This window comes from Centropristis striata, chromosome 23 (genome assembly GCF_030273125.1).
Source record: "Centropristis striata isolate RG_2023a ecotype Rhode Island chromosome 23, C.striata_1.0, whole genome shotgun sequence".
In the NCBI taxonomy this organism is placed as follows: domain Eukaryota; kingdom Metazoa; phylum Chordata; class Actinopteri; order Perciformes; family Serranidae; genus Centropristis; species Centropristis striata.
Window position 1 is genome coordinate 3,094,516 of NC_081539.1, and position 22,811 is coordinate 3,117,326.

At 36.4% G+C, this 22,811-nt stretch overlaps 1 protein-coding gene and 3 non-coding genes across 4 annotated transcripts in view; 2 read left to right on the top strand and 2 right to left on the bottom strand.

Moving 5' to 3' along the window:
* Positions 1 to 10,751, top strand: part of snx7 (sorting nexin 7) — a 51,294-nt gene extending 40,543 nt beyond the window's left edge. The window contains exon 9 of the mRNA XM_059326911.1: positions 10,184 to 10,751. Within this exon, the coding sequence (XP_059182894.1) occupies positions 10,184 to 10,264 (81 nt within the window). The 3' untranslated portion in view covers positions 10,265 to 10,751. The remainder of the gene's footprint in view (positions 1 to 10,183) is intronic.
* A 9,907-nt stretch (positions 10,752 to 20,658) lies between these two features.
* On the bottom strand, positions 20,659 to 20,740 carry trnas-uga (transfer RNA serine (anticodon UGA)). Its single transcript has one exon. It is a non-coding gene; the product is annotated as a tRNA-Ser (tRNA).
* A 1,278-nt stretch (positions 20,741 to 22,018) lies between these two features.
* Positions 22,019 to 22,100, bottom strand: trnas-uga (transfer RNA serine (anticodon UGA)). Its single transcript has one exon. It is a non-coding gene; the product is annotated as a tRNA-Ser (tRNA).
* Positions 22,101 to 22,729: 629 nt separating this feature from the next.
* On the top strand, positions 22,730 to 22,811 carry trnas-uga (transfer RNA serine (anticodon UGA)). Its single transcript has one exon. It is a non-coding gene; the product is annotated as a tRNA-Ser (tRNA).

Consider the following 22,811-nt stretch of genomic DNA (forward strand, 5'->3'; position numbering starts at 1 on the left):
TAACATCCCCTCCGGCTCCAGCTGCAGCTGGGAGAGACTGCTGCAGGAGGACTGAGCCGCTTCAACTCGTTCTTACTCTTCTTAACGAGCCGCCGGCTCCCGCGTTCCAGTCGCTTTCTTGAAAAATTGTTGTCGGGTAGAGTACTACGTCACATCCTGCTTAGTGATCTATCCAATCAGCAACCAGGATTTTTTCAGGGGAGAATAAAGATCCTGCTCTGCGACAGGGACTGAAAAAGACTAAAAAAGTCCCGACAGCTCTGGACTGTTCGTATTCAAATTAGGGGCGTTTCAGCGAGTGAGACCCGCCTCATTCCAGTTATTGGACTGTAGTGGAAACAAACCTATAGAACCCAAATCGGGGCATTTGTGTTTTAAGTATGAAAGTTGACGAGTGACGAGTGTCAAGTGGGGCTGAACACCGTCTTGTTCCAGGCTGTCGAATGTGAGGAATTTAAATTGGAACACTAACCAGTTTTCATGTATTTTATAGACTTCTTCTTTTAGAAGATGAATCAACAAAATAATGAACTGGATAACATGAAGGCTTATCTTCAGCACTTCTGTCAACAGAGAACTTGAGAGTACTTCATGACATCTTGAGAGATTCAGACATTTTTTCGTGTTTGAACACCACCAAGTCGTCACTTTAACTGCCAAGTCCTTCTGACAGCTATTCCCACATGACGTGCATGCACCATTAACACAGAGTGACAGAGGAGCAGCGAGGGATGACTGGTGTGAAGTGGGTGACAACACAAACCCTTACCTTACTTGACCATTTCTTTTTTGTTGTTGTTGCTTTGGATCAATACCACAGCACATCGGACATAAAAAGAAACAATAACAGCCATAGGGTCACCATTCTCCCCCTCTGTAGCTAATAGATACATGGATCATTTTGATCAGATCAACCTGACTGAGAGAAGCTGCTGCTAATTCATGTTAGCATTAACTGGGATGTGAGTTTTGGCAAAAAAACGAAAACGAAATGTTTGTTACTGACCTCAGAAAACTGAGCAGCGACTCCTTGGAGTGTCTGTTAGTCCAACCAAACACTGAACAAGACATTTAATGAACAAAACGTTCAAATAAACTGTCATTAAGTGAAAATACAGTGAAAGGGTCAAAGTTATGAGACCAAACCGCTAAATGTCCTTTTTTATATCTATATAACGTTATATATATATAACTTTATTGATATGTTGCCGTGGATACGCATTGTTCTGCTTCTCTCCTGATGACGGCTCGCCTTGTTAGTGACCTGTCAATCAAAGGTAGCCCCGCCCCAAATCATACTATTCTTCTTCTTCTATTTTCTTCTAAATGGGGCCATTATTTACACTATTAACATCAGATTGTCTTGAAGAAGATTTTTTACTAGTGATTGAGACCATAGTGTTGTCCTAAAAAAAAAAAAATTCTGAGGTAATAAATCAAGTGAGAAGTTTTCTCATTTTGCATTGAAATGAATGGAGAAAAATGTTTTTGCAGCCACACTTAGCGCCCCCTGCTGGAATTTTCGGTAGAATGCATCTTAAGGCACTTCCTGGTTTGCCTCCTTTCTCAGACCAGGAGGTTGCCGCCTGGAAAGAACCTGTGTTGGAGTGGAGAAAAGAATGAACAATCTCACACTATTAATCTGCACGTGACATTATTAAAGAGATGGTTTGGGATTCTGGACATTAAGTTGTATGAAATACTTTCAGAAGCCAGAAACAGACATCAGTTTTCTGAACACAAGGCCAAAACCTGAGGCAGTCACCATAACATACTGTGATAGAACGGATAAATGGATACATATTGATGCATCCTTTATTAAATATTTCATCATTTAACTGCTGTCAGATGACCACCTGTCTGTCTGGACCATGTGCCCTTCAGAATCAGCTGCAGTTAGTCAGGCAGCGCTTCGCTGTGCAGTTTGTTTTTAGCTCCGCCGAGCATGAGTGGGCGGCAGGAAGGCACAATGATTCAGTGGAGACAAAAGGGTGACCCAGGATTTCCAAGAGGATTATCAAGAGAAAAAGTGTTGAAGGAACACAGTGAGTTGTTTAAACTGCATGAACAGCCCAGGGGGGTGTGCAGGGATGCTATTTCGGATTAGCATTGAGGGCACGCCTGACCTAAACTTAGAAAAGACACAAAATGACAAAAAAGACACAAAATTACTGAAAAAAGACACAAAATGACCAAAAAGACACAAAATTACAACAAAAAAAGACACAAAATGACCAAAAAGACACAAAATTACAACAAAAAAATACACAAAATTGCTAAAAAAAAATACACTAAATTACTAAAAAAAGACACAAAATGACTGAAAAGACACTAAATTACATTAAAAATACACAAAATGACAAAAAAGACATACAATTACCCAAAAAAGACACGAAATTACTGAAAAAAGACAAAAACATATTTGAAAAAGACACAAAATTACAACAAAAAAAGACACAAAATTACTAAAAAAAGACACGAAATTACTAAAAAAGACACAAAATTACGAAAAAAAAGACAAAATGACTGAAAAGACACTAAATTACTTAAAAAATACACAAAATGACAAAAAAGACATAAAATCACCCAAAAAATACATAAAACTACCCAAAAAAGACCATTACACAACGTATTTGAAAAAGACACAAAATTACCAAAAAAAGACACAGAATTAATGCATTAGGGTTTTAAACAGCATCCCAACTTTTTTGGAATCAGGGTTGTAAAAAGTGCCAATATCCACATGTGTTTTCCTGGCTTGGGAGGTTATGTTACGATGTACATCAGAACAGAACATCTGACACCATATTTGTTTTCATGCATCAAATTCAACACAAGCTCAGGTCAATCAGGATAGACCAAAATATAATCTCTTCATAGGGCTCACAGGAAGGCACAATGATTCAGTGGAGACAAAAGGGTGACCCAGGATTTCCAAGAGGATTATCAAGAGAAAAAGTGTTAAAGGAACACAGTGAGTTGTTTAAACTGCATGAACAGCCCAAGGGGGTATGCAGGGATGCTATTTCAGATTAGCATTGAGGGCACGCCTGACCTTAGAGTTCCTTTTGAGCCTCTGCAAATCCACACAAATACTGTTTGTTCACTGTACTTCTTACCAGTGTTGTACCATCTTAATGAGACGGCTGGAGACAGAGGATGGTTGATGAAGAAGGCGGGACAGTCTCTTAGATGGAAGAACTACACAGATTGTGGCAAAACCGTGAGAATGTTAACCCTGTGGAGTGTCTAAAAGCTCCAAATAATCCAGACTTGTTGCCTCCATCAGACTAGAAAACAAAGCAGCGTGGAGCCCTACTGTAAATTTACCTCTAAAGTTCTGGCTGTAAACTCCATGAGGCCAGTTTCAGTTTGATGATGATATACCAAGTAAAACTGGAGACAAGCTCAAATATATATTTAGTATCAAATGATAGAACTGGATGGAACCCTCTTATATGTTAGATTTGACACCTTTGTTCACATTTGGAACATTTAAAATTCTTTATTGAGCATGATAGTGTTTTCAACGTATTAAAAGATTCAAAATGACATTTCAGGTTGGACTAAATGACTAAAAAGACACAGAATGACACAAAAAAGACACAAAATGACCAAAAAGACACAAAATGACTTAAAAAAGACACAAAAAGACCAAAAAGCATATGTATGCATGTGTGAGGAGTGTGCGCGCTTACGCGCATGTGTGTATCTGTAACTGTAATCACATCAAAGATCAAAGGCAATCAGATCAAAGCAATCAACAGAATTAACTGCAGCTGTTAATGTTCCGAAAGAGTGACAGCAGAGGTGGACAGACTGGAATTTCTGGCCTCGAACAGAAAGCATTTTTGGCAAAACCATAATACCTATCATTGATCCGACTTCACTTTGAGCGTCCTGAGTTCTTCCTGAACGTTTACGTATTTTTGTGAAGAAAAATTAAGAAATAGCTTTGTTAAAGCGATCTAAAAAAAACTGTTACATCTCCCTTTTTCAGAAATCTTCCTGCGTTTTTAATATGGGAGCCAATGAAGCTGTTGGTGGTGTTGGTGGATCATCTGTGCGTCCTACGCCCAAACTATAACTCTGACAGCTTTACCAGAGGATTGTGACGGAGAAGACAAATTTTCCTACATTTCTATGTATAAATTATTTCTGTAGAGTGGAATTTGCGGCCTGGAGCGCAGTTTTCAAATTTATTTGTTGACAGTTTTTTCTCTCCCTCGACACTCTGGCGATGATGTCACACACTGTGACACGAACATTCCGTGCAATACACACCCATTATAATCTCAGAATTTCTCCAAAAATGATCATGGTCATTGAACAGGGATTGATAAAAAACTATATGACCTATCGAAACGTGGATTAATACACCGATACACAAGACTTGTGTCTACTGTTTAAAGTTTAAATGGAGTCTCTAGGTGAAATTATGCCGGAGAAGTAGACGTTTAAATATCTCCAATTATTGTTCTTTTTCGCTCATTTTTTTTTGGGGCCGTCCCATTCATTTCAATGCAAAATTTTGGGCAGTTTTTCGTGACTTGTGTTGCGAAAAATTCGTATTCCGTAGAGAAAAGTAATAGCACACCGATCCCGATCAAACCGCACGTTTTGATATATAATTTGTCCTGCAACTCTTCAAGTTGTAGGACTAGTAGCGGGACGAAATTGCGTCCGGAAGAGGAAGAAGAAGAAATCCACAGTATAACAGTAGTGTGCCCCGCGCCCCTAATTATTGCAGAAAACTAGGTCATTTCAAAGGGCTAGGTTCCAACTGATAAATGTTTGTTGTCGTTTTTTGCAAATTTACACTTTGAATTTTGGACGTTATGTTACTAGACAGTACAAATTAAGTTCAAAACAGAACTGGTACAGCAGAACAGAACATCTGACACCATATTTGTTTTCATGCATCAAAATATTTGAAAAAGACACAAAATGACCAAAAGAAGACACAAAATTACTGAAAGAAGACACAAAATGACCAAAAAGACACAAAATTACAACAAAAAAAGACACAAAATGACCAAAAAGACACAAAATTACAACAAAAAAGACACAAAATTACAAAAAAAAGACACAAAATGACTGAAAAGACACTAAATTACTTTAAAAATACACAAAATGACAAAAAAGACATACAATTACCCAAAAAAGACACAAAATTACTGAAAAAAGACAAAAACATATTTGAAAAAGACACAAAATGACCATGAGAAGACACAAAATTACTAAAAAAAGAAACAAAATTAATAAAAAAAAGACACAAAATTACTAAAAAAGACACAAAATTACTAAAAAAGACACAAAATTACGAAATAAAAGACACAAAATGACTGAAAAGACACAAAATTACTTAAAAAAATACACAAAATGACAAAAAAGACATAAAATTACTAAAAAAGACAAAAAAATGTATTTGAAAAAGACACAAAATGACCAAAAGAAGACACAGAATTAATGCATTAGGTTTTAAACAGCATCCCAACTTTTTTGGAATCAGGGTTGTAAAAAGTGCCAATATCCACATGTGTTTTCCTGGCTTGGGAGGTTCTGTTACTATGTACATCAAAATCAAATTCAACACAAGCTCAGGTCAATCAGGATAAAATATAGTCAAATTAATAAATAGTCCAGTTAAAGTTGCCAGCTGTTTCTGTGCTTTTCAAACCATAATGGAGGTTGATGGTTATTGACGATGCAGAGATCATCATTCAGATGCAGGGTTTGTAATGAGCCGAGTGTTGTGTCTTCACCATGAACTGCAGTGGCAGGAAGAACCTTATCAGTGTTGCCGTGGTTACCTCATAGCAACAGGGACTCTGCTTGGGGACTGATATAAATATAAGGCTGTTGCTTATGTTGTCTGGATTATTTTTTAACTGCCATCATAGAATAACTGATGAACGGCATTGTTGCTATTTTTAGACTGAAGTTGTCAACAGCTGTGCCACTTTATAGCAGAACGGACATTTTGATGCCAAAAAGAGACAAAATTGCAGCCTTGTGAGATGGAAATTTCCCTTATTCAGCAATCATGTCACATCAGAAAAAGATCGGCCAGACCACATCTGGAGGTGGTCGGGGATGCGTTGTGCATTGAACATATTGTAAATGCAGTTCTTCTGTTTTCAATCCACAACTCAGCTGCATTTGTACATTCAGTGGCAAACTTTACTAACATGGTTTTCTGGAGTGTTCCTATAATAGTCGTGTTTCCTTTAGGGCAGGGGTCTCAAATTCAAATTACCTGGGGGCCACTGGAGGCAGTATCAAAATGACCAAAAAAAGACACAAAATTACTTAAAAAAGACACAAAATGACCCAAAAAAAGACACAGAATTACCAAAAAATACACAAAATGACCCAAAAAATACACAAATTAACTTATAAAAGAAACAAAATGACCAGAAAAGACACAGAATTACCAAAAAATACACAAGATTACTAAAAAAGACACTAAATTACCCAAAAAAGACACAAAATTACTAAAAAAGACAAAAAACGTATTTGAAAATGACACAAAATTACTAAAAAAAGACACAGAATTACCAAAAAAGAAACATTATTTAAAAAAAGACACAAAATTATTAAAAAAGACACAAATTATTTTAAAAAGACACAAAATTACCAAGAAAAGACAGAATTACCAAAAAAGACACAAAATTATTACAAAAAGACACAAAATTATTTTAAAAAGACACAAAATTACCAAGAAAAGACACAGAATTACAAAAAAGACACAAAATGACAAAAAAAAAAACAGAATTGCCAAAAAAGACACAAAATTATGTAAAAAAAAAAAAAAAAAAAAGACACTAAATGACCCAAAAAGACACAAAATTCTTTAAAAAGACACAAAATTAAGAAGGAAAAAAAAGTAATTAAAGGGACCTTCCACACACAACACGGTAAAGTGCCATTCATATAAAACTCACATTAAACTTTCATATCAAGGTGGGGGCCACAAAATATCGTCACGAGGGCCACAATTGGCCCGTAGGTTAGAGACCCCTGGTATAGACGGTACATGAAGCTCATTTTTCATGGAACTACTTCTCATGTAAACAACAACTAGTGAGTGCAGATGTCCTTGAGGAGACACTGTGTGTGTGAAACATTTGTTCTTCTTCTCTGTTTTATTATTCAATGAGTGACAATGACAGTCTGTAATGCACCAGAAGCTAATGTGTACATTTAGAGTGAAAGTGCATGGATGTGTGTGTAGCAGTGTCCCCATGCTGTGTGTGTGTGTGTGTGTGTGTGTGTGTGTGTGTGTGTGTGTGTGTGTGTGTGTGTGTGTGTGTGTGTGTTTGACCTGATTCTGTGTTTACCTGTTTGGTTCAGTGGAGCCTGGAGGATCGCTGTCAGCTGTTCAGGCCTCGCCTCTAATGAAGCCTGTAATTAGAGTCTGGTGTGTGTGTGTGTGTGTGTGTGTGTGTGTGTGTGTGTGTGTGTGTGTGTGTGTGTGTGTGTGTGTGTGTGTGTGTGTATGAAGCTGAAGGAAGCTACTGTTTCATAGTGTATTTAATTAATCGGTTCATGTATTTTGTGTTAATGTGTAATTTACAGTACATTAATGTTTTCATTTCAACCAGAGCTTCTATCTGCTCAGACAAAAGGTGTTTTTGCTCGGCCAGTGTGATATTGATTTTCATAATGCATCAATTCTTTGTCTAACCTCTTTTAAAGGTTTATATATATATATATAATTTATACTGAAACCTGAGAATATATGGTTTTAACCAAAGGTTTTAATATATATTCTCAGATTTTCAATATATATTCTCAAGTTTCAATATATATTTTCAGACTTCAAATATATATTTAAGTCTGAAAATATTAACTTAAATATATTCAGAATATATAATATTATGATATAATATTCAGACTTTAATATATATTCTCAGACTTAAATATATATTCTCAGACTTTAATATATATTCTCAGACTTTAATATATATTCTCAGACTTAAATATATATTCTCGGATTTTAATATATATTCTCAGACTTTAATATATTTTCTCAGACTTAAATATATATTCTCGGATTTTAATATATATTCTCAGACTTTAATATGTATTCTCAGACTTTAATATATATTCTCAGACTTTAATATATATTCTCAGATTTTAATATATATTCTCAGACTTTAATATATATTCTCGGATTTTAATATATATTCTCAGACTTTAATATATATTCTCAGATTTTAATATATATCGTCAGACTTCAATATATATTCTCAAATTTTAATATATATTGTCAGATTTTAATATATATATTGTCAGATTTTAATATATATTCTCAGGTCTTGTGTCATTTTGTGTCTTTTTTAGAATAATTTTGTGTCTTTTTTTGGTCATTTTGTGTCTTTTTAAGTAATTTTTTTTTCTGTCATTTTGTTTCTTTTTTTAGTAATTTTGTGTCTTTTTTAAGTAATTTTTTTTTCTGTCATTTTGTTTCTTTTTTTAGTAATTTTGTGTCTTTTTTTCTGTCATTTTGTTTATTTTTTTTTAGTAATTCTGTGTCTTTTTTCTGTCATTTTGATTCTGCCTCCAGCGTCCCCAGGTAATTTGAGTTTCAGACCCCTGCTGTAGTATTAGCAACAAAACATGATATTCACAGAGAAATATTTCCTTTTATTCATGTAGAAGTTCTGTTTAATTGTAGCTAAGTCGGTACAACATGTAAAGCTTGTCTTTGATGATTTAGCAGCATGAGCTTCTTTCTCTCTTCACACTTTTATAGATTCACTGGACAGTTTCAGCTCCTCCAGTTCTCGTCTAACTTGACATTTCTGCCTCCTGAAATCATTTCTTTGACCAAACCTCCAGCCTGCACAGTCACACGGTGCCACCGAGGTGCTGCTGGAAGAAATTGGCTGTTAAATGGAGGGTTGACGGGCCGAGGCTCTGACTTACTGCCGCCTCCAAACAAACTGCTATTACCTTGGAAAAAGTGACTTCTCCTGCTTTATTGCTGTGTGCTGACAGAGTCCTAGAGCAGCTTCACAGTCAGTCTGAGCCTGTTGCTGTGCGCTTGTCATTTCCACTTTCTGGTTGCGTGACTTCCTGCCTCTGCTATCTAGATAACTGCTTTTCATGGCGTTAAAAAGTGAGATTCGCTTTGTCAAGTTTCTGTGACAGTTGCACACGCACACACAGACACACTAACGTCACAATGAGACTGTCTGCAGTAATGGGCCTTCACTGGTGAGACGCTAGGGAGGTAGAGAAAGGATGAAGAGAGGCAGATAGAAGAGGAAGAGTAGTGGGAAGAGAGCAGGGAGAGACGTTTAGGAACGCTCTTTAGATCAGGGGTCTCAAACTGGCGGCCCGCGGGCCAATTGAGGCCCTCGTGATGATATTTTGTGGCCCCCACCTTGATATGAAAGTTTAATGTGAGTTTTATATGAATGGCACTTTACCGTGTTGTGTGTGGAAGGTCCCTTTATTTACTGTTTTTGGGGTAATTTTGTGTTTTTTTTAAATAATTTTGTGTCTTTTTTAATAATTTTGTATCTTTTTTGTGTCATTTTGTCTTTTTTGTGTCTTTTTCAGGTCATTTTGTGTATTTTTTTGGTAATTCTGTGTATTTTTCGTCATTTTGTGTCTTTTTTTTTTACTAATTTAGTGTTTTTTCAGCCATTTTGTGTCTTTTTTTAGTAATTTTGTCTTTTTTTTAATAATTCTGTGTCTTTTTTAATGATTTTGGGTCTTTTTGGTAATTCTGTGTCTATTTGGTCATTTTGTGTCTTTTTTTAATAATTTTGTTTTTTTTTTAATAATTTTGTCTTTTTTATAATTTTGTGTCTTTTTTTAATAATTTTGTTTTTTTTTAAATAATTTTGTCTTTTTTATAATTTTGTGTCTTTTTTGGTCATTTTGTGTCTTTTTTCAGTAATTTTGTCTTTTTTATAATTTTGTGTCTTTTTAATAACTGTGTGTCTTTTTTGGTAATTCTGTGTATTTTTGGTAATTGTGGTTGTACAAGTTTAATTTTCAGAAAGTTACATAAATGATGGGATTTCAGCCATTGCTGTTGTGCTTTTGCAAAGTTGTTTTCTGTAAGATTATTGACAAGCACTTTATCCTAACTATATGCTTACCTCCATTATTGATGATGATGATGATGATGATGATTCTGATAATGGTGTATCTTCTCTTTCAGTGCCTGGCTGTGTGGGAATCGTTCCTCCTGTCTCAGAGAGCAGAACCCAGCGAGCACAAAGACGAGGAAGATGCCTCGTAGAGTGGAGAAACATCTCTCCAGCAGACTGTCTTCTGTCAACACATCCAAATCTACACTTTGAACTTCATGTCCACACGTGCAAACATGCAAAATGTACGAAACAAGCACACTCTGCCTCTCTCTCTCTCTCTCTCTCTCTCTCTCTCTTATGGAAGTAAATCTGTGTCATCGGAGTTTGAAATAAAAAAGACGTTGAATTTCTAGCACTGAATATTTCTGCATTGAAATTATGTATCTGAATGTTTTTCAGCGTTAAAATTGAACCGCAAAAAATTAAACCGCAAAAAATTCAACTGCAAAAAATTCAACCTAAAAATTTGCGTTTTAATTTTTTGAGGTTGAATTTTTTTTGCAGTTGAATTTTTTGCGGTTGAATTTCTAGCCCATGCATTGAAATTATGTATCTGAATGTTTTGCAACGTTAAAAATTCAACCTCAAAAACTTCAACCGCAAAAAATTAAAACGCAAATTTTTAGGTTGAATTTTTTGCGGTTGAATTTTTTGAGGTTGAATTTTTTGCGGTTTAATTTTTTGAGGTTGAATTTTTTAAGGTTGAATTTTTTGAGGTTGAATTTTTAACGTTGAAAAACATTCAGATACATCATTTCAATGCATAAATATTCAGTGCTAGAAATTCAACGTCTTTTTTATTTCAAACTCCAAAGACACAGATTTACTTCCATATTCTCTCTCTCTCTCTCTCTTTCTTTCTTTCTTTCTGTCTGGCCAAAGAAGTTAACCCCAGCCCACCATTCCAGTGATGATTGTGCATCACTAAAACCAACACTGTGATCCAAATATCCACATATCAGTGTTTACACTCCTCCGTGTGCATTGCCAAAAGTTAAAACAAGGCTGCTAGCTCTTCTAGCGCCACTCTGCTGCTTTGTTGTGCATTATTTTGTTTTAGATACAAGAAGTAGTGAAGTGACAACGAAGCTTCATGAACCATTGTCTTTACTTTCTGAGCCCACTAGATGGCGCTGTTTGTTCAACAAAAGGCTGAAAACACACTTAATTACCATTGCTAGAGCCTTTTTTTGTAAGCCAAGACCGCCATCTAGTGGGGTCCAAAAATAAAGCAAATGGTTCATTAAGCCATTTAAGGCGGGAAAGCATGACTGCATTTCTACCATTAAAGCCGGGAAAGTGGATACGTCGTTTTGTAGTATTTGTAGTTTTTTCCACCTTTTTTCGGTCTCTTGGCCAATGAAATGCATCAGAATACATGTGGGATGTCGCAATGCAACAGGGAACTTTGAAATCATCACCAAAAAAAGACACAATGACTAAAATAAGACACAAAATGACTAAAAAAAGACACAAAAGACAGAAAATGACTAAAAAAAAGACAGAAAATGACCAAAAAAAGACACAAAATGACTAACAAAGGACACGAAAAGACAGAAAATGACTAAAAAAAAGACAGAAAATGACAAAAAAAAGACAGAAAATGACTAAAAACGGACACAAAATGACACAAAATGACTAAAAAAAGACACAAAATGAGTGGGACACAAATACATGTGGGAGTGTCGCAATGCATCATGGGACTTTTCCAGAACTTATAAATCATGGTGAAGACGACTATAGCGGAGGGAGCTCAGATATAACAGCTAGAAGCTCTCAAATACTTTTTGAATTTCATTTCTATCTGCTACAGAGGCTGAAAAATCTATTATTTAGTAGGAAGAGTTGACACTTCTGTTGAATTTACAGAAAAACTTCAGGTTTTAGGGGCTGATTTTAAAATCACCCAGAGGTTTTACAGGCAGCTTTTACAGCCGTTTTAGGCCTCAATGGGTTAAAGCTTCGTTGTCACTTCACTAACAAGAACTTTACTCTGTGTAGGTGTCATAGAGACTCCATTTTGGCTTTGGAGAACATCCCATTTTAGGACATTTTTTCTTAGAAAAAGGCTGAATGCGCAGTTGAAAGTCCATGCACTAACCTATATTATATATATATAACCTATACAATCCAGGTGACCCTCTTCACTTGATTAGGTTTTACATTTTCTAATTTTCATGATACAGGAGTGGCACATTGCAAAAAAATTGTGTCTAAAAACCAGATAAAAACAGTAAATCTGAGGGAAATGATCTTGCTGCATGGACAGATAATTTCACATGGCAAGATTTCTTAAATTAAGATTATTAAATCTAGAAATAAGCATGTTGAACACTTAAAATAAGAAATTAACTCTTAAAACAAGATAAATGATCTAACACTTCTAAATCTAAAGTTTTTTTTTATCTTGGTAAGAACCAAATAATCATCAGGTCACTCTGCTCGGGCCAGTTCATCACTGCTGGCAGCTTTAATTTATCTTGTTTTAAGAGTTAATTTCTTATTTTAAGCGTATAACGTGTATTTCTAGATTTAATAATCTTAATTTAAGGCACAAAGAACCACCACGACCGAACAGACCAATCAGTTCAACAGGGTAGTTTAGCATTAACCCTTTTATGCACAACGTGGGTCAAAAATTAACCCTCATTCATTCCCTTCATGTTATTTAATGCTGCTGTGTGTTTCTGTGCTCTATCTTTTCATATCAACTTATTTTATGATTGAATATTCCAAGTATTCTTTAAATATCTTGTTTTTGATAACAACAGATCATTATTTCCATTTTGCCTCTCATACTTTATGAAGAAAAATAGCTAACTACTTGGCTAAGTAGCTTGCTAAGCTAACTACTTAGCCAAGAAGTTACCTAAGCAGTTAGGTTAGCAAGCTACTTAGCTAATTACTTAGCCAAGAAGTAAGCTAAGTAGTTAGGTTAGCAAGCTACTTAGCTAAGTACTTAGCCAAGAAGTTAGCTAAGTAGTTAGCTTAGCAAGCTGATTAGCCAAGAAGTTAGCTAAGTAGTTAGGTTAGCAAGCTACTTAGCTAATTACTTAGCCAAGAAGTTAGCTAAGTACTTAGCTTAGCAAGCTACTCAGCTAATTACTTAGCCAAGAAGTTAGCTAAGTACTTAGGTTAGCAAGCTACTTAGCTAATTACTTAGCCAAGAAGTTAGCTAAGTAGTTAGGTTAGCAAGCTACTTAGCTAATTACTTAGCCAAGAAGTTAGCTAAGTAGTTAGGTTAGCAAGCTACTTAGCTAAATACTTAGCCAAGAAGTTAGCTAAGTAGTTAGGCTAGCAAGCTACTTAGCTAATTACTTAGCCAAGAAGTTAGCTAAGTAGTTAGCATTTTTGACCCATGTTGTGCATTAGAAGAGTAGCGACACAAAAAGGGATTTTATTTAAAAACAATAATAAAAGAAAGTCAGCTTTTGTAGTGCTGCCAAATGAGCAAGCTGCTTATTTTGCACAATGAATTGTGCAAAAGTTATTGATAAAACCCTGATAAAATAGAGCATCATATAGAATTTAATATAGTCCAATAGAGTAACATGCTTCTGTTTATACTACATTATACTTATGCAATCATGCAGAAAAGTCCAGTTTGATCTTTCAGCCCCATCACCTGCATACGTATTTAAACTATATGCATCATGCATTAAAGGCTCTGATTGGTCGGGGAATAACAACAAGTGTGCAAAGTCAGCAAGAATTTTTTTAATTGTCTAAAACACAGAGAGCATATAAAAATATAGTGTACACTGTAAAAATGTCCCGTTGTTTTTACAGAAAAAAACTGGCAGCTGTTGTTACCAGAATATTACCGTAAAAAATACAGTTCATATGTCAACATCTTTACAGAACAACTTATACATTTTACATCCTAAAACTGTAGTAATTTAAAAATATATATAATACATTTTAAAGTTGTAGATTATAACGTCCTTTACTGCTAATTTAACAGGATGATGCTGCTGCTTTTATACTAATTATTTATGCAAAATTTGCATGCAGATTTTGCTTATTGTGCATTGAATACCAATAAATTAACATTCAGTTATTATTTATTGTGCACTAAATTCCAGTACAATTTACAAGTTGTTCTGTAAAGTTGTTTACTGTATTTTTTGCAGAATTATTCTGGTAACCACAGCTGCCATTTTTTTCTGTAAAAGCAACGGAATTTTTTTTTTTGTAGTCTGATTCTGGCACAAGTAAATGATTAAAAATGCAACGATACTTTAATGTGCACACATTTGACTGAAATCAAGTTAAGTTCTGCTTCTATAATGTAAATAATGTTTCCATTAATTCACTAAAGAGGAATCAGAACAGTGCAGAATTAAGCAAAGAGTGTTCAGGTAAAAATAAAACTCTAACATTTCATTCTCAGTGCTGTTAATCTCCTGTGAGATGATCTCCAGGATGTTTGGATGTTTGTGCCGATAGAGATTTCAAGTTTACACGTCTGATGAAGACGAGCATCTGCAGCGTCTTTGTAACAGAATGCCTAAATAATCTTTTTATACTGATAGTCTTTTTTCTCTCTCTTTTTTTTTTTTTTTTGCTTTTATTAAGTGAATATGTACAAACATTTTAAAAAGTTTGAATACAATTGATTTTGAGATAATAATAATAAAGACAAGACCTCACACTATAATGTCTCCGCTTCTGTTTGTGGACTGTACAGGTGCAAGGGGCAGATTATATATGAATCTAGATCAGGGGCCTCAAACTATATCAGGGGCCTCAAAGTCAGATTACCTGGGGGCCGCTGGAGGCAGTATCAAAATGAGCAAAAAAAAGACAAAATTACAAAAAAAAGACACAAAATTACAAAAAAGACACAAAATGACCAAAAAAAGACACAAAAATATTTTAAAAATACACAAAATTACCAAAAAAGACACTAAATTATAAAAAAAAAGACAAAAGTATTAAAAAGACTCAAAATTATTAAAAAAGACACAATTATTAAAAAAGACAATTATTTTAAAAAAAGACACAAAATTATTTAAAAAAGACACAAAATGACCAAACCAGCATGGCTAATTATGCACAGCGTCTCCGCTGATCATAAACATCATGACTGTGAATTAACCAGCATCGCTAACTGTGCACAGAGTGTCCGGTGCTCCGGTACATACACACTGTACTGCTACAGAGCTAACTGTTAGCCTGTTAGCACATACACACTGTACTGCTACAGAGCTAACTGTTAGCCTGTTAGCACATACACACTGTACTGCTACAGAGCTAACTGTTAGCCTGTTAGCAATTTGCAGACTGGACGCTAAGGGGTTAACATCCCCTCCGGCTCTGTGACTGCAGCTGCAAGAGACTGCTGCAGGAGGACTGTGCCGCTTTGACTTGTTCTTACTCTTCTTAACGAGCCTCGGATAAAAAGAGTAAGAACGAGTCTCCAAAAGTCTCCAATAACACCAGAAAAAGTCGCTGGATTTGTCGCTAGTCGCTTTTTTGAAAGATAGTCGCTAAGGGGGTCTGAAAAGTCGATAAATATAGCAACAAAGTTGCCAAGTTGGCAACACTGCTTTTACACATGGCGCGTGTTGTTGTGGCGTCGAGTACTACGTCACATCCTGCTTAGTGTTCTATCCAATCAGCAACCAGGCTTTATTCAGGGGAGAAAAACAAAAACAGTCCGGTCAAAAGTCCTCTCAGGACGGCTCATATTCAAATTAAAGGCGTTTCGGCGAGTTAGACCCGCCTCATTCTGGGTACTGGACTCTAATGGAAACAGCCCTAATAATCAAACCTTTCAAATAAGCAGTCGTTAAAATGACTGATCTTATAAGGCATAAATATAAATATAAGGCACTTGGCTTGTTCATTCAGTGGACTAATTCTGGACACGAGGAAAGAACAGCTGATAGAAGCTCGGCTGTGCTTTTAGTGCTTTTAGTGTTAAGAACAAACTGACATTTATTGCCTTTTACTCTTTTTCTCCCTACATGGTGTTCAGTGTTCAGTGTGCAGCATGCTACTACTAAGTAGGTTATCCTACACACTTAATCACATTAAATATTAAAAGAAGGTTCTTTAAATAAAGCAGCGCCTTGAAAATGAGGCCCTGCACAAGCGCTTATTAATGCAGTGGGGAATAGAGAAGGGGGGAGGGGAGAACATGTACATGTTCTACAGCAGAACGTTACACTGATGTTAAGTGTGATTTTTGATTTTGTTTTATTCACTGGGCCCTGCATGAGGTCCCTGTTCAGACAAGAAGACATGAACTATATTCCCTGATATAGTTAAATTGTTTGTATGACATGTGTGAACGATGTCCGTGTAATTAATTAAAATGGAAAAAGTCTGGTGATATTCTCTGCCTTTCTTAATGTGAGGAAGACCCAGGCGGCAACCTCCTGGTCTGAGCAGGGAGGCAAACCAAGAAGTGCCTTAAACTGCATTCTACTGAAAATTCCAGCAGGGGGCGCTAAGTGAGGCTGCAAAAGCATTTATGTCCATTCATTTCAATGCAAAATGAGAAAACTTCTCACTTGATTTATTACCTCAGAAATGTTTTTCAGGACAACACTATGGTCTCAATCACTAGTAACAAATCTTCTTCAAGACAATCTGATGTTAATAGTGTAAATAATGGCCCCATTTAGAAGAAAATAGAAGATAAAGAATCGTATGATTTGGGGCGGGGCTACCTTTGATTGACAGGTCACTAACAAGGCGAGAGAAGCAGAACAATGCGTATCCAGACCGGATTGTTTATTATCTGCCGTGTTGTTGTTACCGGAAGAAGTGGAAATGTTATGTAATGTAATTTTGTGTCTTCTTTAAAATAATTTTGTGTCTTTTCTTTTGAAATTTTGTCTTTTTTTAGTAATTTTGTGTCTTTTTTGTTAATTTTGTGTCTTTTTATGGTAATTGTTTGTCTTTTTTGGTAATTTTGTGTCTTTTTTTAGGATTTTTTGTGTATGTTTTGGGTCATTTTGTGTATTTTTTGGTCATTTTGTGTCTTTTTTTAGTAATTTAGTGTCTTTTTTTGGTAAGTTTGTGTCTTTTTTTTGGTCATTTTGTGTCTCTTTAGTATTTTTGTGTCTTGGGGTAATTTTGTCTTATTTTCAGTCATTTGTGTCTTTTTAGTAATTTTGTGTCCTTTTTTTTGGTAATTTTGTGTCTTTTCTAAGTAATTTTTTTTTTTTTTGTCATTTGTGTCTTTTTTGGTCATTTTGTGTCTTTTTTGGTCATTTTGTGTCTTTTTTGTTGTAATTTTGTGTCTTTTTTTGGTCATTTTGATACTGCCTCCAGCGGCCCCCAGGTAATTTGAGTTTGAGACCCCTGATTTAAAGTATTTAAAGTATAGTATTAGGGTTATAGTACATCCTGCTTTGTTGATGGATTTGCTGAGTTATTTATATGGAAGTTAACTTCATATTTTACCCTTACAGGCTGTTTTCTCTGTTTTATATATTTCCAGCAACAATCCTAAACCTGCTGTCATATACTGTTAAAGTAATGCTGTCACTCTGACACCTGCACCACTTTAAATGCTTCATAAAGTGCTTTTACTTTGAAAGAGGCAGCAGAGGGGAATGTCGTGTCTGGAGCAAAATCACCTGGAGGATCATTTAGGATGGTTCACCTGATGCAACACGGTGTCATCACAGCTCTTCTTCTGCTGCTGCTGCACGCCATTACAACACGCTGCAACTCTATTCTGTTTTTATTATGCAATCATTTCCAACAGCAGCTCTAGATGGACATGGATAATTCAGGTAACCGTGGAGAACTTCTTCTCTACTAGCTCACCTGGAAGTGTGTGTGCTCCAAGGCTCCTTTGTTTTAGCTTCAATGGCCCTAATACACTAAAACCACATACAATAACTTTTATTTTTTTACAATTAACACTTGAAATGATGAAGGCACTTGCAAATGACTAGGTAGTACAAAATGTAAACCGTACTTTGGTGTTTCATTTTTTCCTCTTAATCTTAAGATTTCAGTAAACATATTTTTCAGCAAAGGTAAAGATCACCTTAACCGAGTGTAGTGACATGATTTTTCTAATTTTGCAGTGTGCATTCAGCATTTTTAATGCATTTTTTGTGTGTTTTTTTTGTAATTTCTGTGTTTTTATCTGTGTTCTTTGTCATTTATTTGTGTGTGTTTTCTGTGTGTTTTCTGTGTTTTTTGTAAAAATGAAAATTAAAAAAAAGTTTTAAAAAACTGGTGGTTTTTTGTGTGTTTTTTTGTAATTTTGTGTGTGTTTTTGGTATTTTTTTTGTGTTTTTTGTGTTCAAAATGTTGATCCAGTAAGTTAAAATGAAAAAAAATAATCAGGTCATATAGGTGAGGTTGTGCTGAAAACAATGATACCAACACGTCATGGTAAAAAATAAAATACTAAAAAAAAGACAAAATTACCCAAAAAAGACACAAATAACTGAAAAAACACTAAAATACTTTAAAAAGGCACAAAATGACCAAAAAAGACACAAAATTACAAAAAAGACACAAATGACTGAAAAAAACACTAAATTGCTTAAAAAAGACACAAATTTGCCCAAAAAAGACACAAAATGACACAAAAAAGTCACAAAATGACTAAAAGAAAAAGACACAAAATAACAAAAAAGACACAAAATTCCCCAAAAAGATACAAAATGACCCAAAAAAGACACCAAATCATTTTTAAAAATACACAAAATTACCGAAAAAGACAAAAAATTACCCAAAAAATGTAATTAAAGGAACCTTCCACACACAATACAGTAAAGTGCCATTCATATAAAACTCACATTAAACTTTCATATCAAGGTGGGGGCCACAAAATATCATCACGAGGGCCACAATTGGCCCGCGGGCCGCAAGTTTGAGACCCCTTTCCTCGACAGACACACACACTTCTTGCTTTTATAGATAGATTACATTTCTACTATTACTTTAAAAGGTAATTTTGTAATTATTAATGGTATGAAATTCCACAAATACAACATCAAAAGCAGAAACACAAATCAGAACCATGTTTATTAACCACTTTGAACTTCTTCAGCTGTCCTCTGTAGGACCCTCCCTCACTGTACAGGCCCCTGAATAATGGATCATCATGTACATTCTAATACTGCTTCTTCTGCAAACAACCCTGCTACCTCGTTTCTGGGAGCCTTTGGGCAGAACATATGGGCTGATGGAGTTCCCCTCCGGTGGAGAACAGATCCATGGAGAAGAGATCTTGCAGGCTGCAGCGTTGGCCTGCTGGAGAATGAATGTTTTATTAGCAGAGATGCACTGAAGCCAAACATGCTGGCACCGTACGACACGCTCAGTGTGATGAAGTCAATCCAAGTATGGCAGCACTGAGGGGCCCCCAGGGGTCTTTTACACACACTCACACTATTAATGTGTTTAACCATGCATGTCCTACTTCTTCTCTCTCTGCTGCCAATAAAGGAATGGAATATAGACTGTTGTTTTTACATTCATAATATAATAAGGGAACATTTTTCATGAAGTACAGAAGAGTGAGGATTTCTATTAGTCAATATGTTGTGCTTTTATTAAATATCTTGGTGTTGGTCTATATCAGGCGTCTCAAACTCGCGGCCCGCGGGCCAGTTGTGGCCCTCGTGACGATATTTTGTGGCCCCCACCTTGATATGAAAGTTTAATGTGAGTTTTATATGAATGGCACTTTACTGTGTTGTGTGTGGAAGGTCCCTTTAATTACTTTTTTTGGTAATTCTTTGTCTTTTTCGGTAATTTTGTGTATTTTTTAAAATAATTGTGTGTCTTTTTTAGTCATTTTGTGTCTTTTTAAAGTAATTTAGTTTTTTTTTCTGTCATTTTGTGTCTTTTTTGGGTAATTTTGTGTCTTTTTTGTTATTTTGTGGGTTTTTTTGTGTCTTTTTCTTTTAGCCATTTTGTGTCTTTTTGGTAATTTTGTGTATTTTTTAAGTAATTTAGGTTTTTTATGTCATTTTGTGTCTTTTTTGGGTCCTTTTGTGTCTTTTTTGGGTAAATTTGTGTCTTTTTTAAGCAATTAAGTGTTTTTTTCAGTCATTTGTCTTTTTTGGTCATTTTGTGTATTTTTTAAAGTAATCTAGGTTTTTTTCTGTCATTTTGTGTCTTTTTTGGTCATTTTATGTCTTTTTTTGGTCATTTTGTGTCTTTTTTGTGTCATTTTGTGTCTTTTTTTGGGTAAATTTGTGTCTTTTTTAAGCAATTAAGAAGAGTCAATATGTTGTGCTTTTATGAAATATCTTGGTGTTGGTCTATATCAGGCGTCTCAAACTCGCGGCCCGTGGGCCAATTGTGGCCCTCGTGACGATATTTTGTGGCCCCCACCTTGATATGAAAGTTTAATGTGAGTTTTATATGAATGGCACTTTACCGTGTTGTGTGTGGAAGGTCCCTTTAATTACTTTATTTGGTAATTTTGTGTCCTTTTTTTTACTATTTTTTTCTTTTATTTGGTCATTATGTGTCTTTTTTAGGTAATTTAGCTTTTTTCTTGGTCATTTTGTGTCTTTTTTTGGTCATTTTGCCGCTGCTCAAAAGTGTCTTCCGTTGTTGGCAGGATTCGAACCTGCGCGGGGAGACCCCAATGGATTTCAAGTCCATCGCCTTAACCTCTCGGCCACAACAACACAAATACAATACTTCTCCAATCAAATCGCGTCTCCGACACTTCCATTGGGGATTCAGGTTGGCTATGCTAGTTGCTGCTAATGTATCTTTGAGGTCACTAGCTTCGAGCCGAGCTGAACAGTGGGCTCCAGAGACACAACAGCATCAGAATCTATTCCAGGTGGTGTCTAACACCTGGTCTGGAGGCCAGAACTGGCCTACCAAACGGTCCATCTGGGCCCCTGGAGGAGAAGTCATTCATTACAGTTTTTCAATGAAATGCTCTGTTCCCATTTGTCCAGTGGAGGTTACTCCATCCTAGTAGGAGGAGCAGTTCCTATGCTGGACAAGCTATTATAGAACAACCAGCCAATGTTGGGGATGTCGATGGGCTTGGGGGGCTCCTGGCACACCACTAGGAAGGAGCCGGGCTGATACACAAAGTCAACAGACTCCCCAACAAAGTGTGCTAACCGGGTCAGGCATTCCTTCCCATTGTTTCCCATTTGTTTCTCCACCAGTCAAGCTGGATTATTACCTTCAGCTTCAACTGCTGTCCATTAAGCAGTCCTCACTTTCATGGACAGCAAAATAAACCAATAAACTCAGATTAACAACAGGATAACAGCAAATTGAAGTGGGTGTGGCTTGAATATGGATGCCACACCCCCTCAGCATTTCATCAGGATTGTCTCTGTGGCACAATAGGTTAGCGCCTTCGGCTGTTAACCGAAAGGTTGGTGGTTCAAGCCCACCCAGGGACGGTTAAAAGAAGGGTTGTCTTTATGCAGATCAACAAGGCATGGTCTACGTTCAACTAACTGGGAGCAAAGGTAAAGGTATGACTGGAAAACCTCTTCACTTGTGCCATCTTCTTTCATTCAAAAGTATTGAATTCAACGTCATGGTTCAGTCTAAACCTTGCACCCACCAACCTGCTGACAGCTGAAGACTGAGCTCCAGAGGCCTTGGAAGGGAATTTCTTTCCAACTCCGCACTTCCAGATTGTTGTATATTTTCAAACTCTGACAAACAGAGATTCAGCAGAACAGTGAAATGATTTCTAGAAGTCGATGGTGAATGCAAGTGGGTGTGGCTTGAAGATAAAGGCCACGCCCATCTGTCTTCAGTCAGACGCCACTGTGGCCCTTTTTGAATTCCAGGTGGAAAATGCTGAATCATTTGGGCCCCAACAGACTGTTGGAAAGACGATCCTGTTTGCTCTGAGAGTGATCCTTTAGAAAGTCCCACCTGAAATCCCTTATTATTGGTGGTTGCCGCTGCTCAAAAGTGTCTTCCGTTGTTGGCAGGGTTCGAACCTGCGCGGGGAGACCCCAATGGATTTCAAGTCCATCGCCTTAACCTCTCGGCCACAACAACACAAATACATCACTTCTCCAATCAAATGGCGTCTCCGACACTTCCATTGGGGATTCAGGTGTGCTATGCTAGTTGCTGCTAATGTATCTTCGAGGTCACTAGCTTCCAGCCGAGCTGAACAGTGGGCTCCTGAGACCTGCTAAACTCCCACAGGACCTAAAATCATACACTTACACTGAGCCTCATACCCTGTGGGCCTTCACTATATATGAAATAAACCAGGTTTCAATCCAAATGTATTGAAAATGTTCACCAAATTTTCAAAAAAGGTCGACAAAAGAAAATGCTCTCGGCCACAACAACACAATTATAATACCTCTCTGAGCGACTTCCATTGGGTATTCAGGTGTGCCCAGCTCCTTCCTAGTGGTCTGCCAGGAGCAGATGAGTTAATGACTTCTCCTCCAGGGGCCCAGATGGACCGTTTGGTAGGCCAGTTCTGGCCTCCAGGCCAGGTGTTAGACACCACCTGGAATAGATTCTGACACTGTTGCGTCTCTGGAGCCCACTCTTCAGCTCGGCTGGAAGCTAGTGACCTCGAAGATACATTAGCAGCAACTAGCATAGCACACCTGAATCCCCAATGGAAGTGTCAGAGAGGCCATTTGATTGGAGAAGCATTATTTTATGTTGTTGTGGCCGAGAGGTTAAGGCGATGGACTTGAAATCCATTGGGGTCTCCCCGCGCAGGTTCGAACCCTGCCAACAACG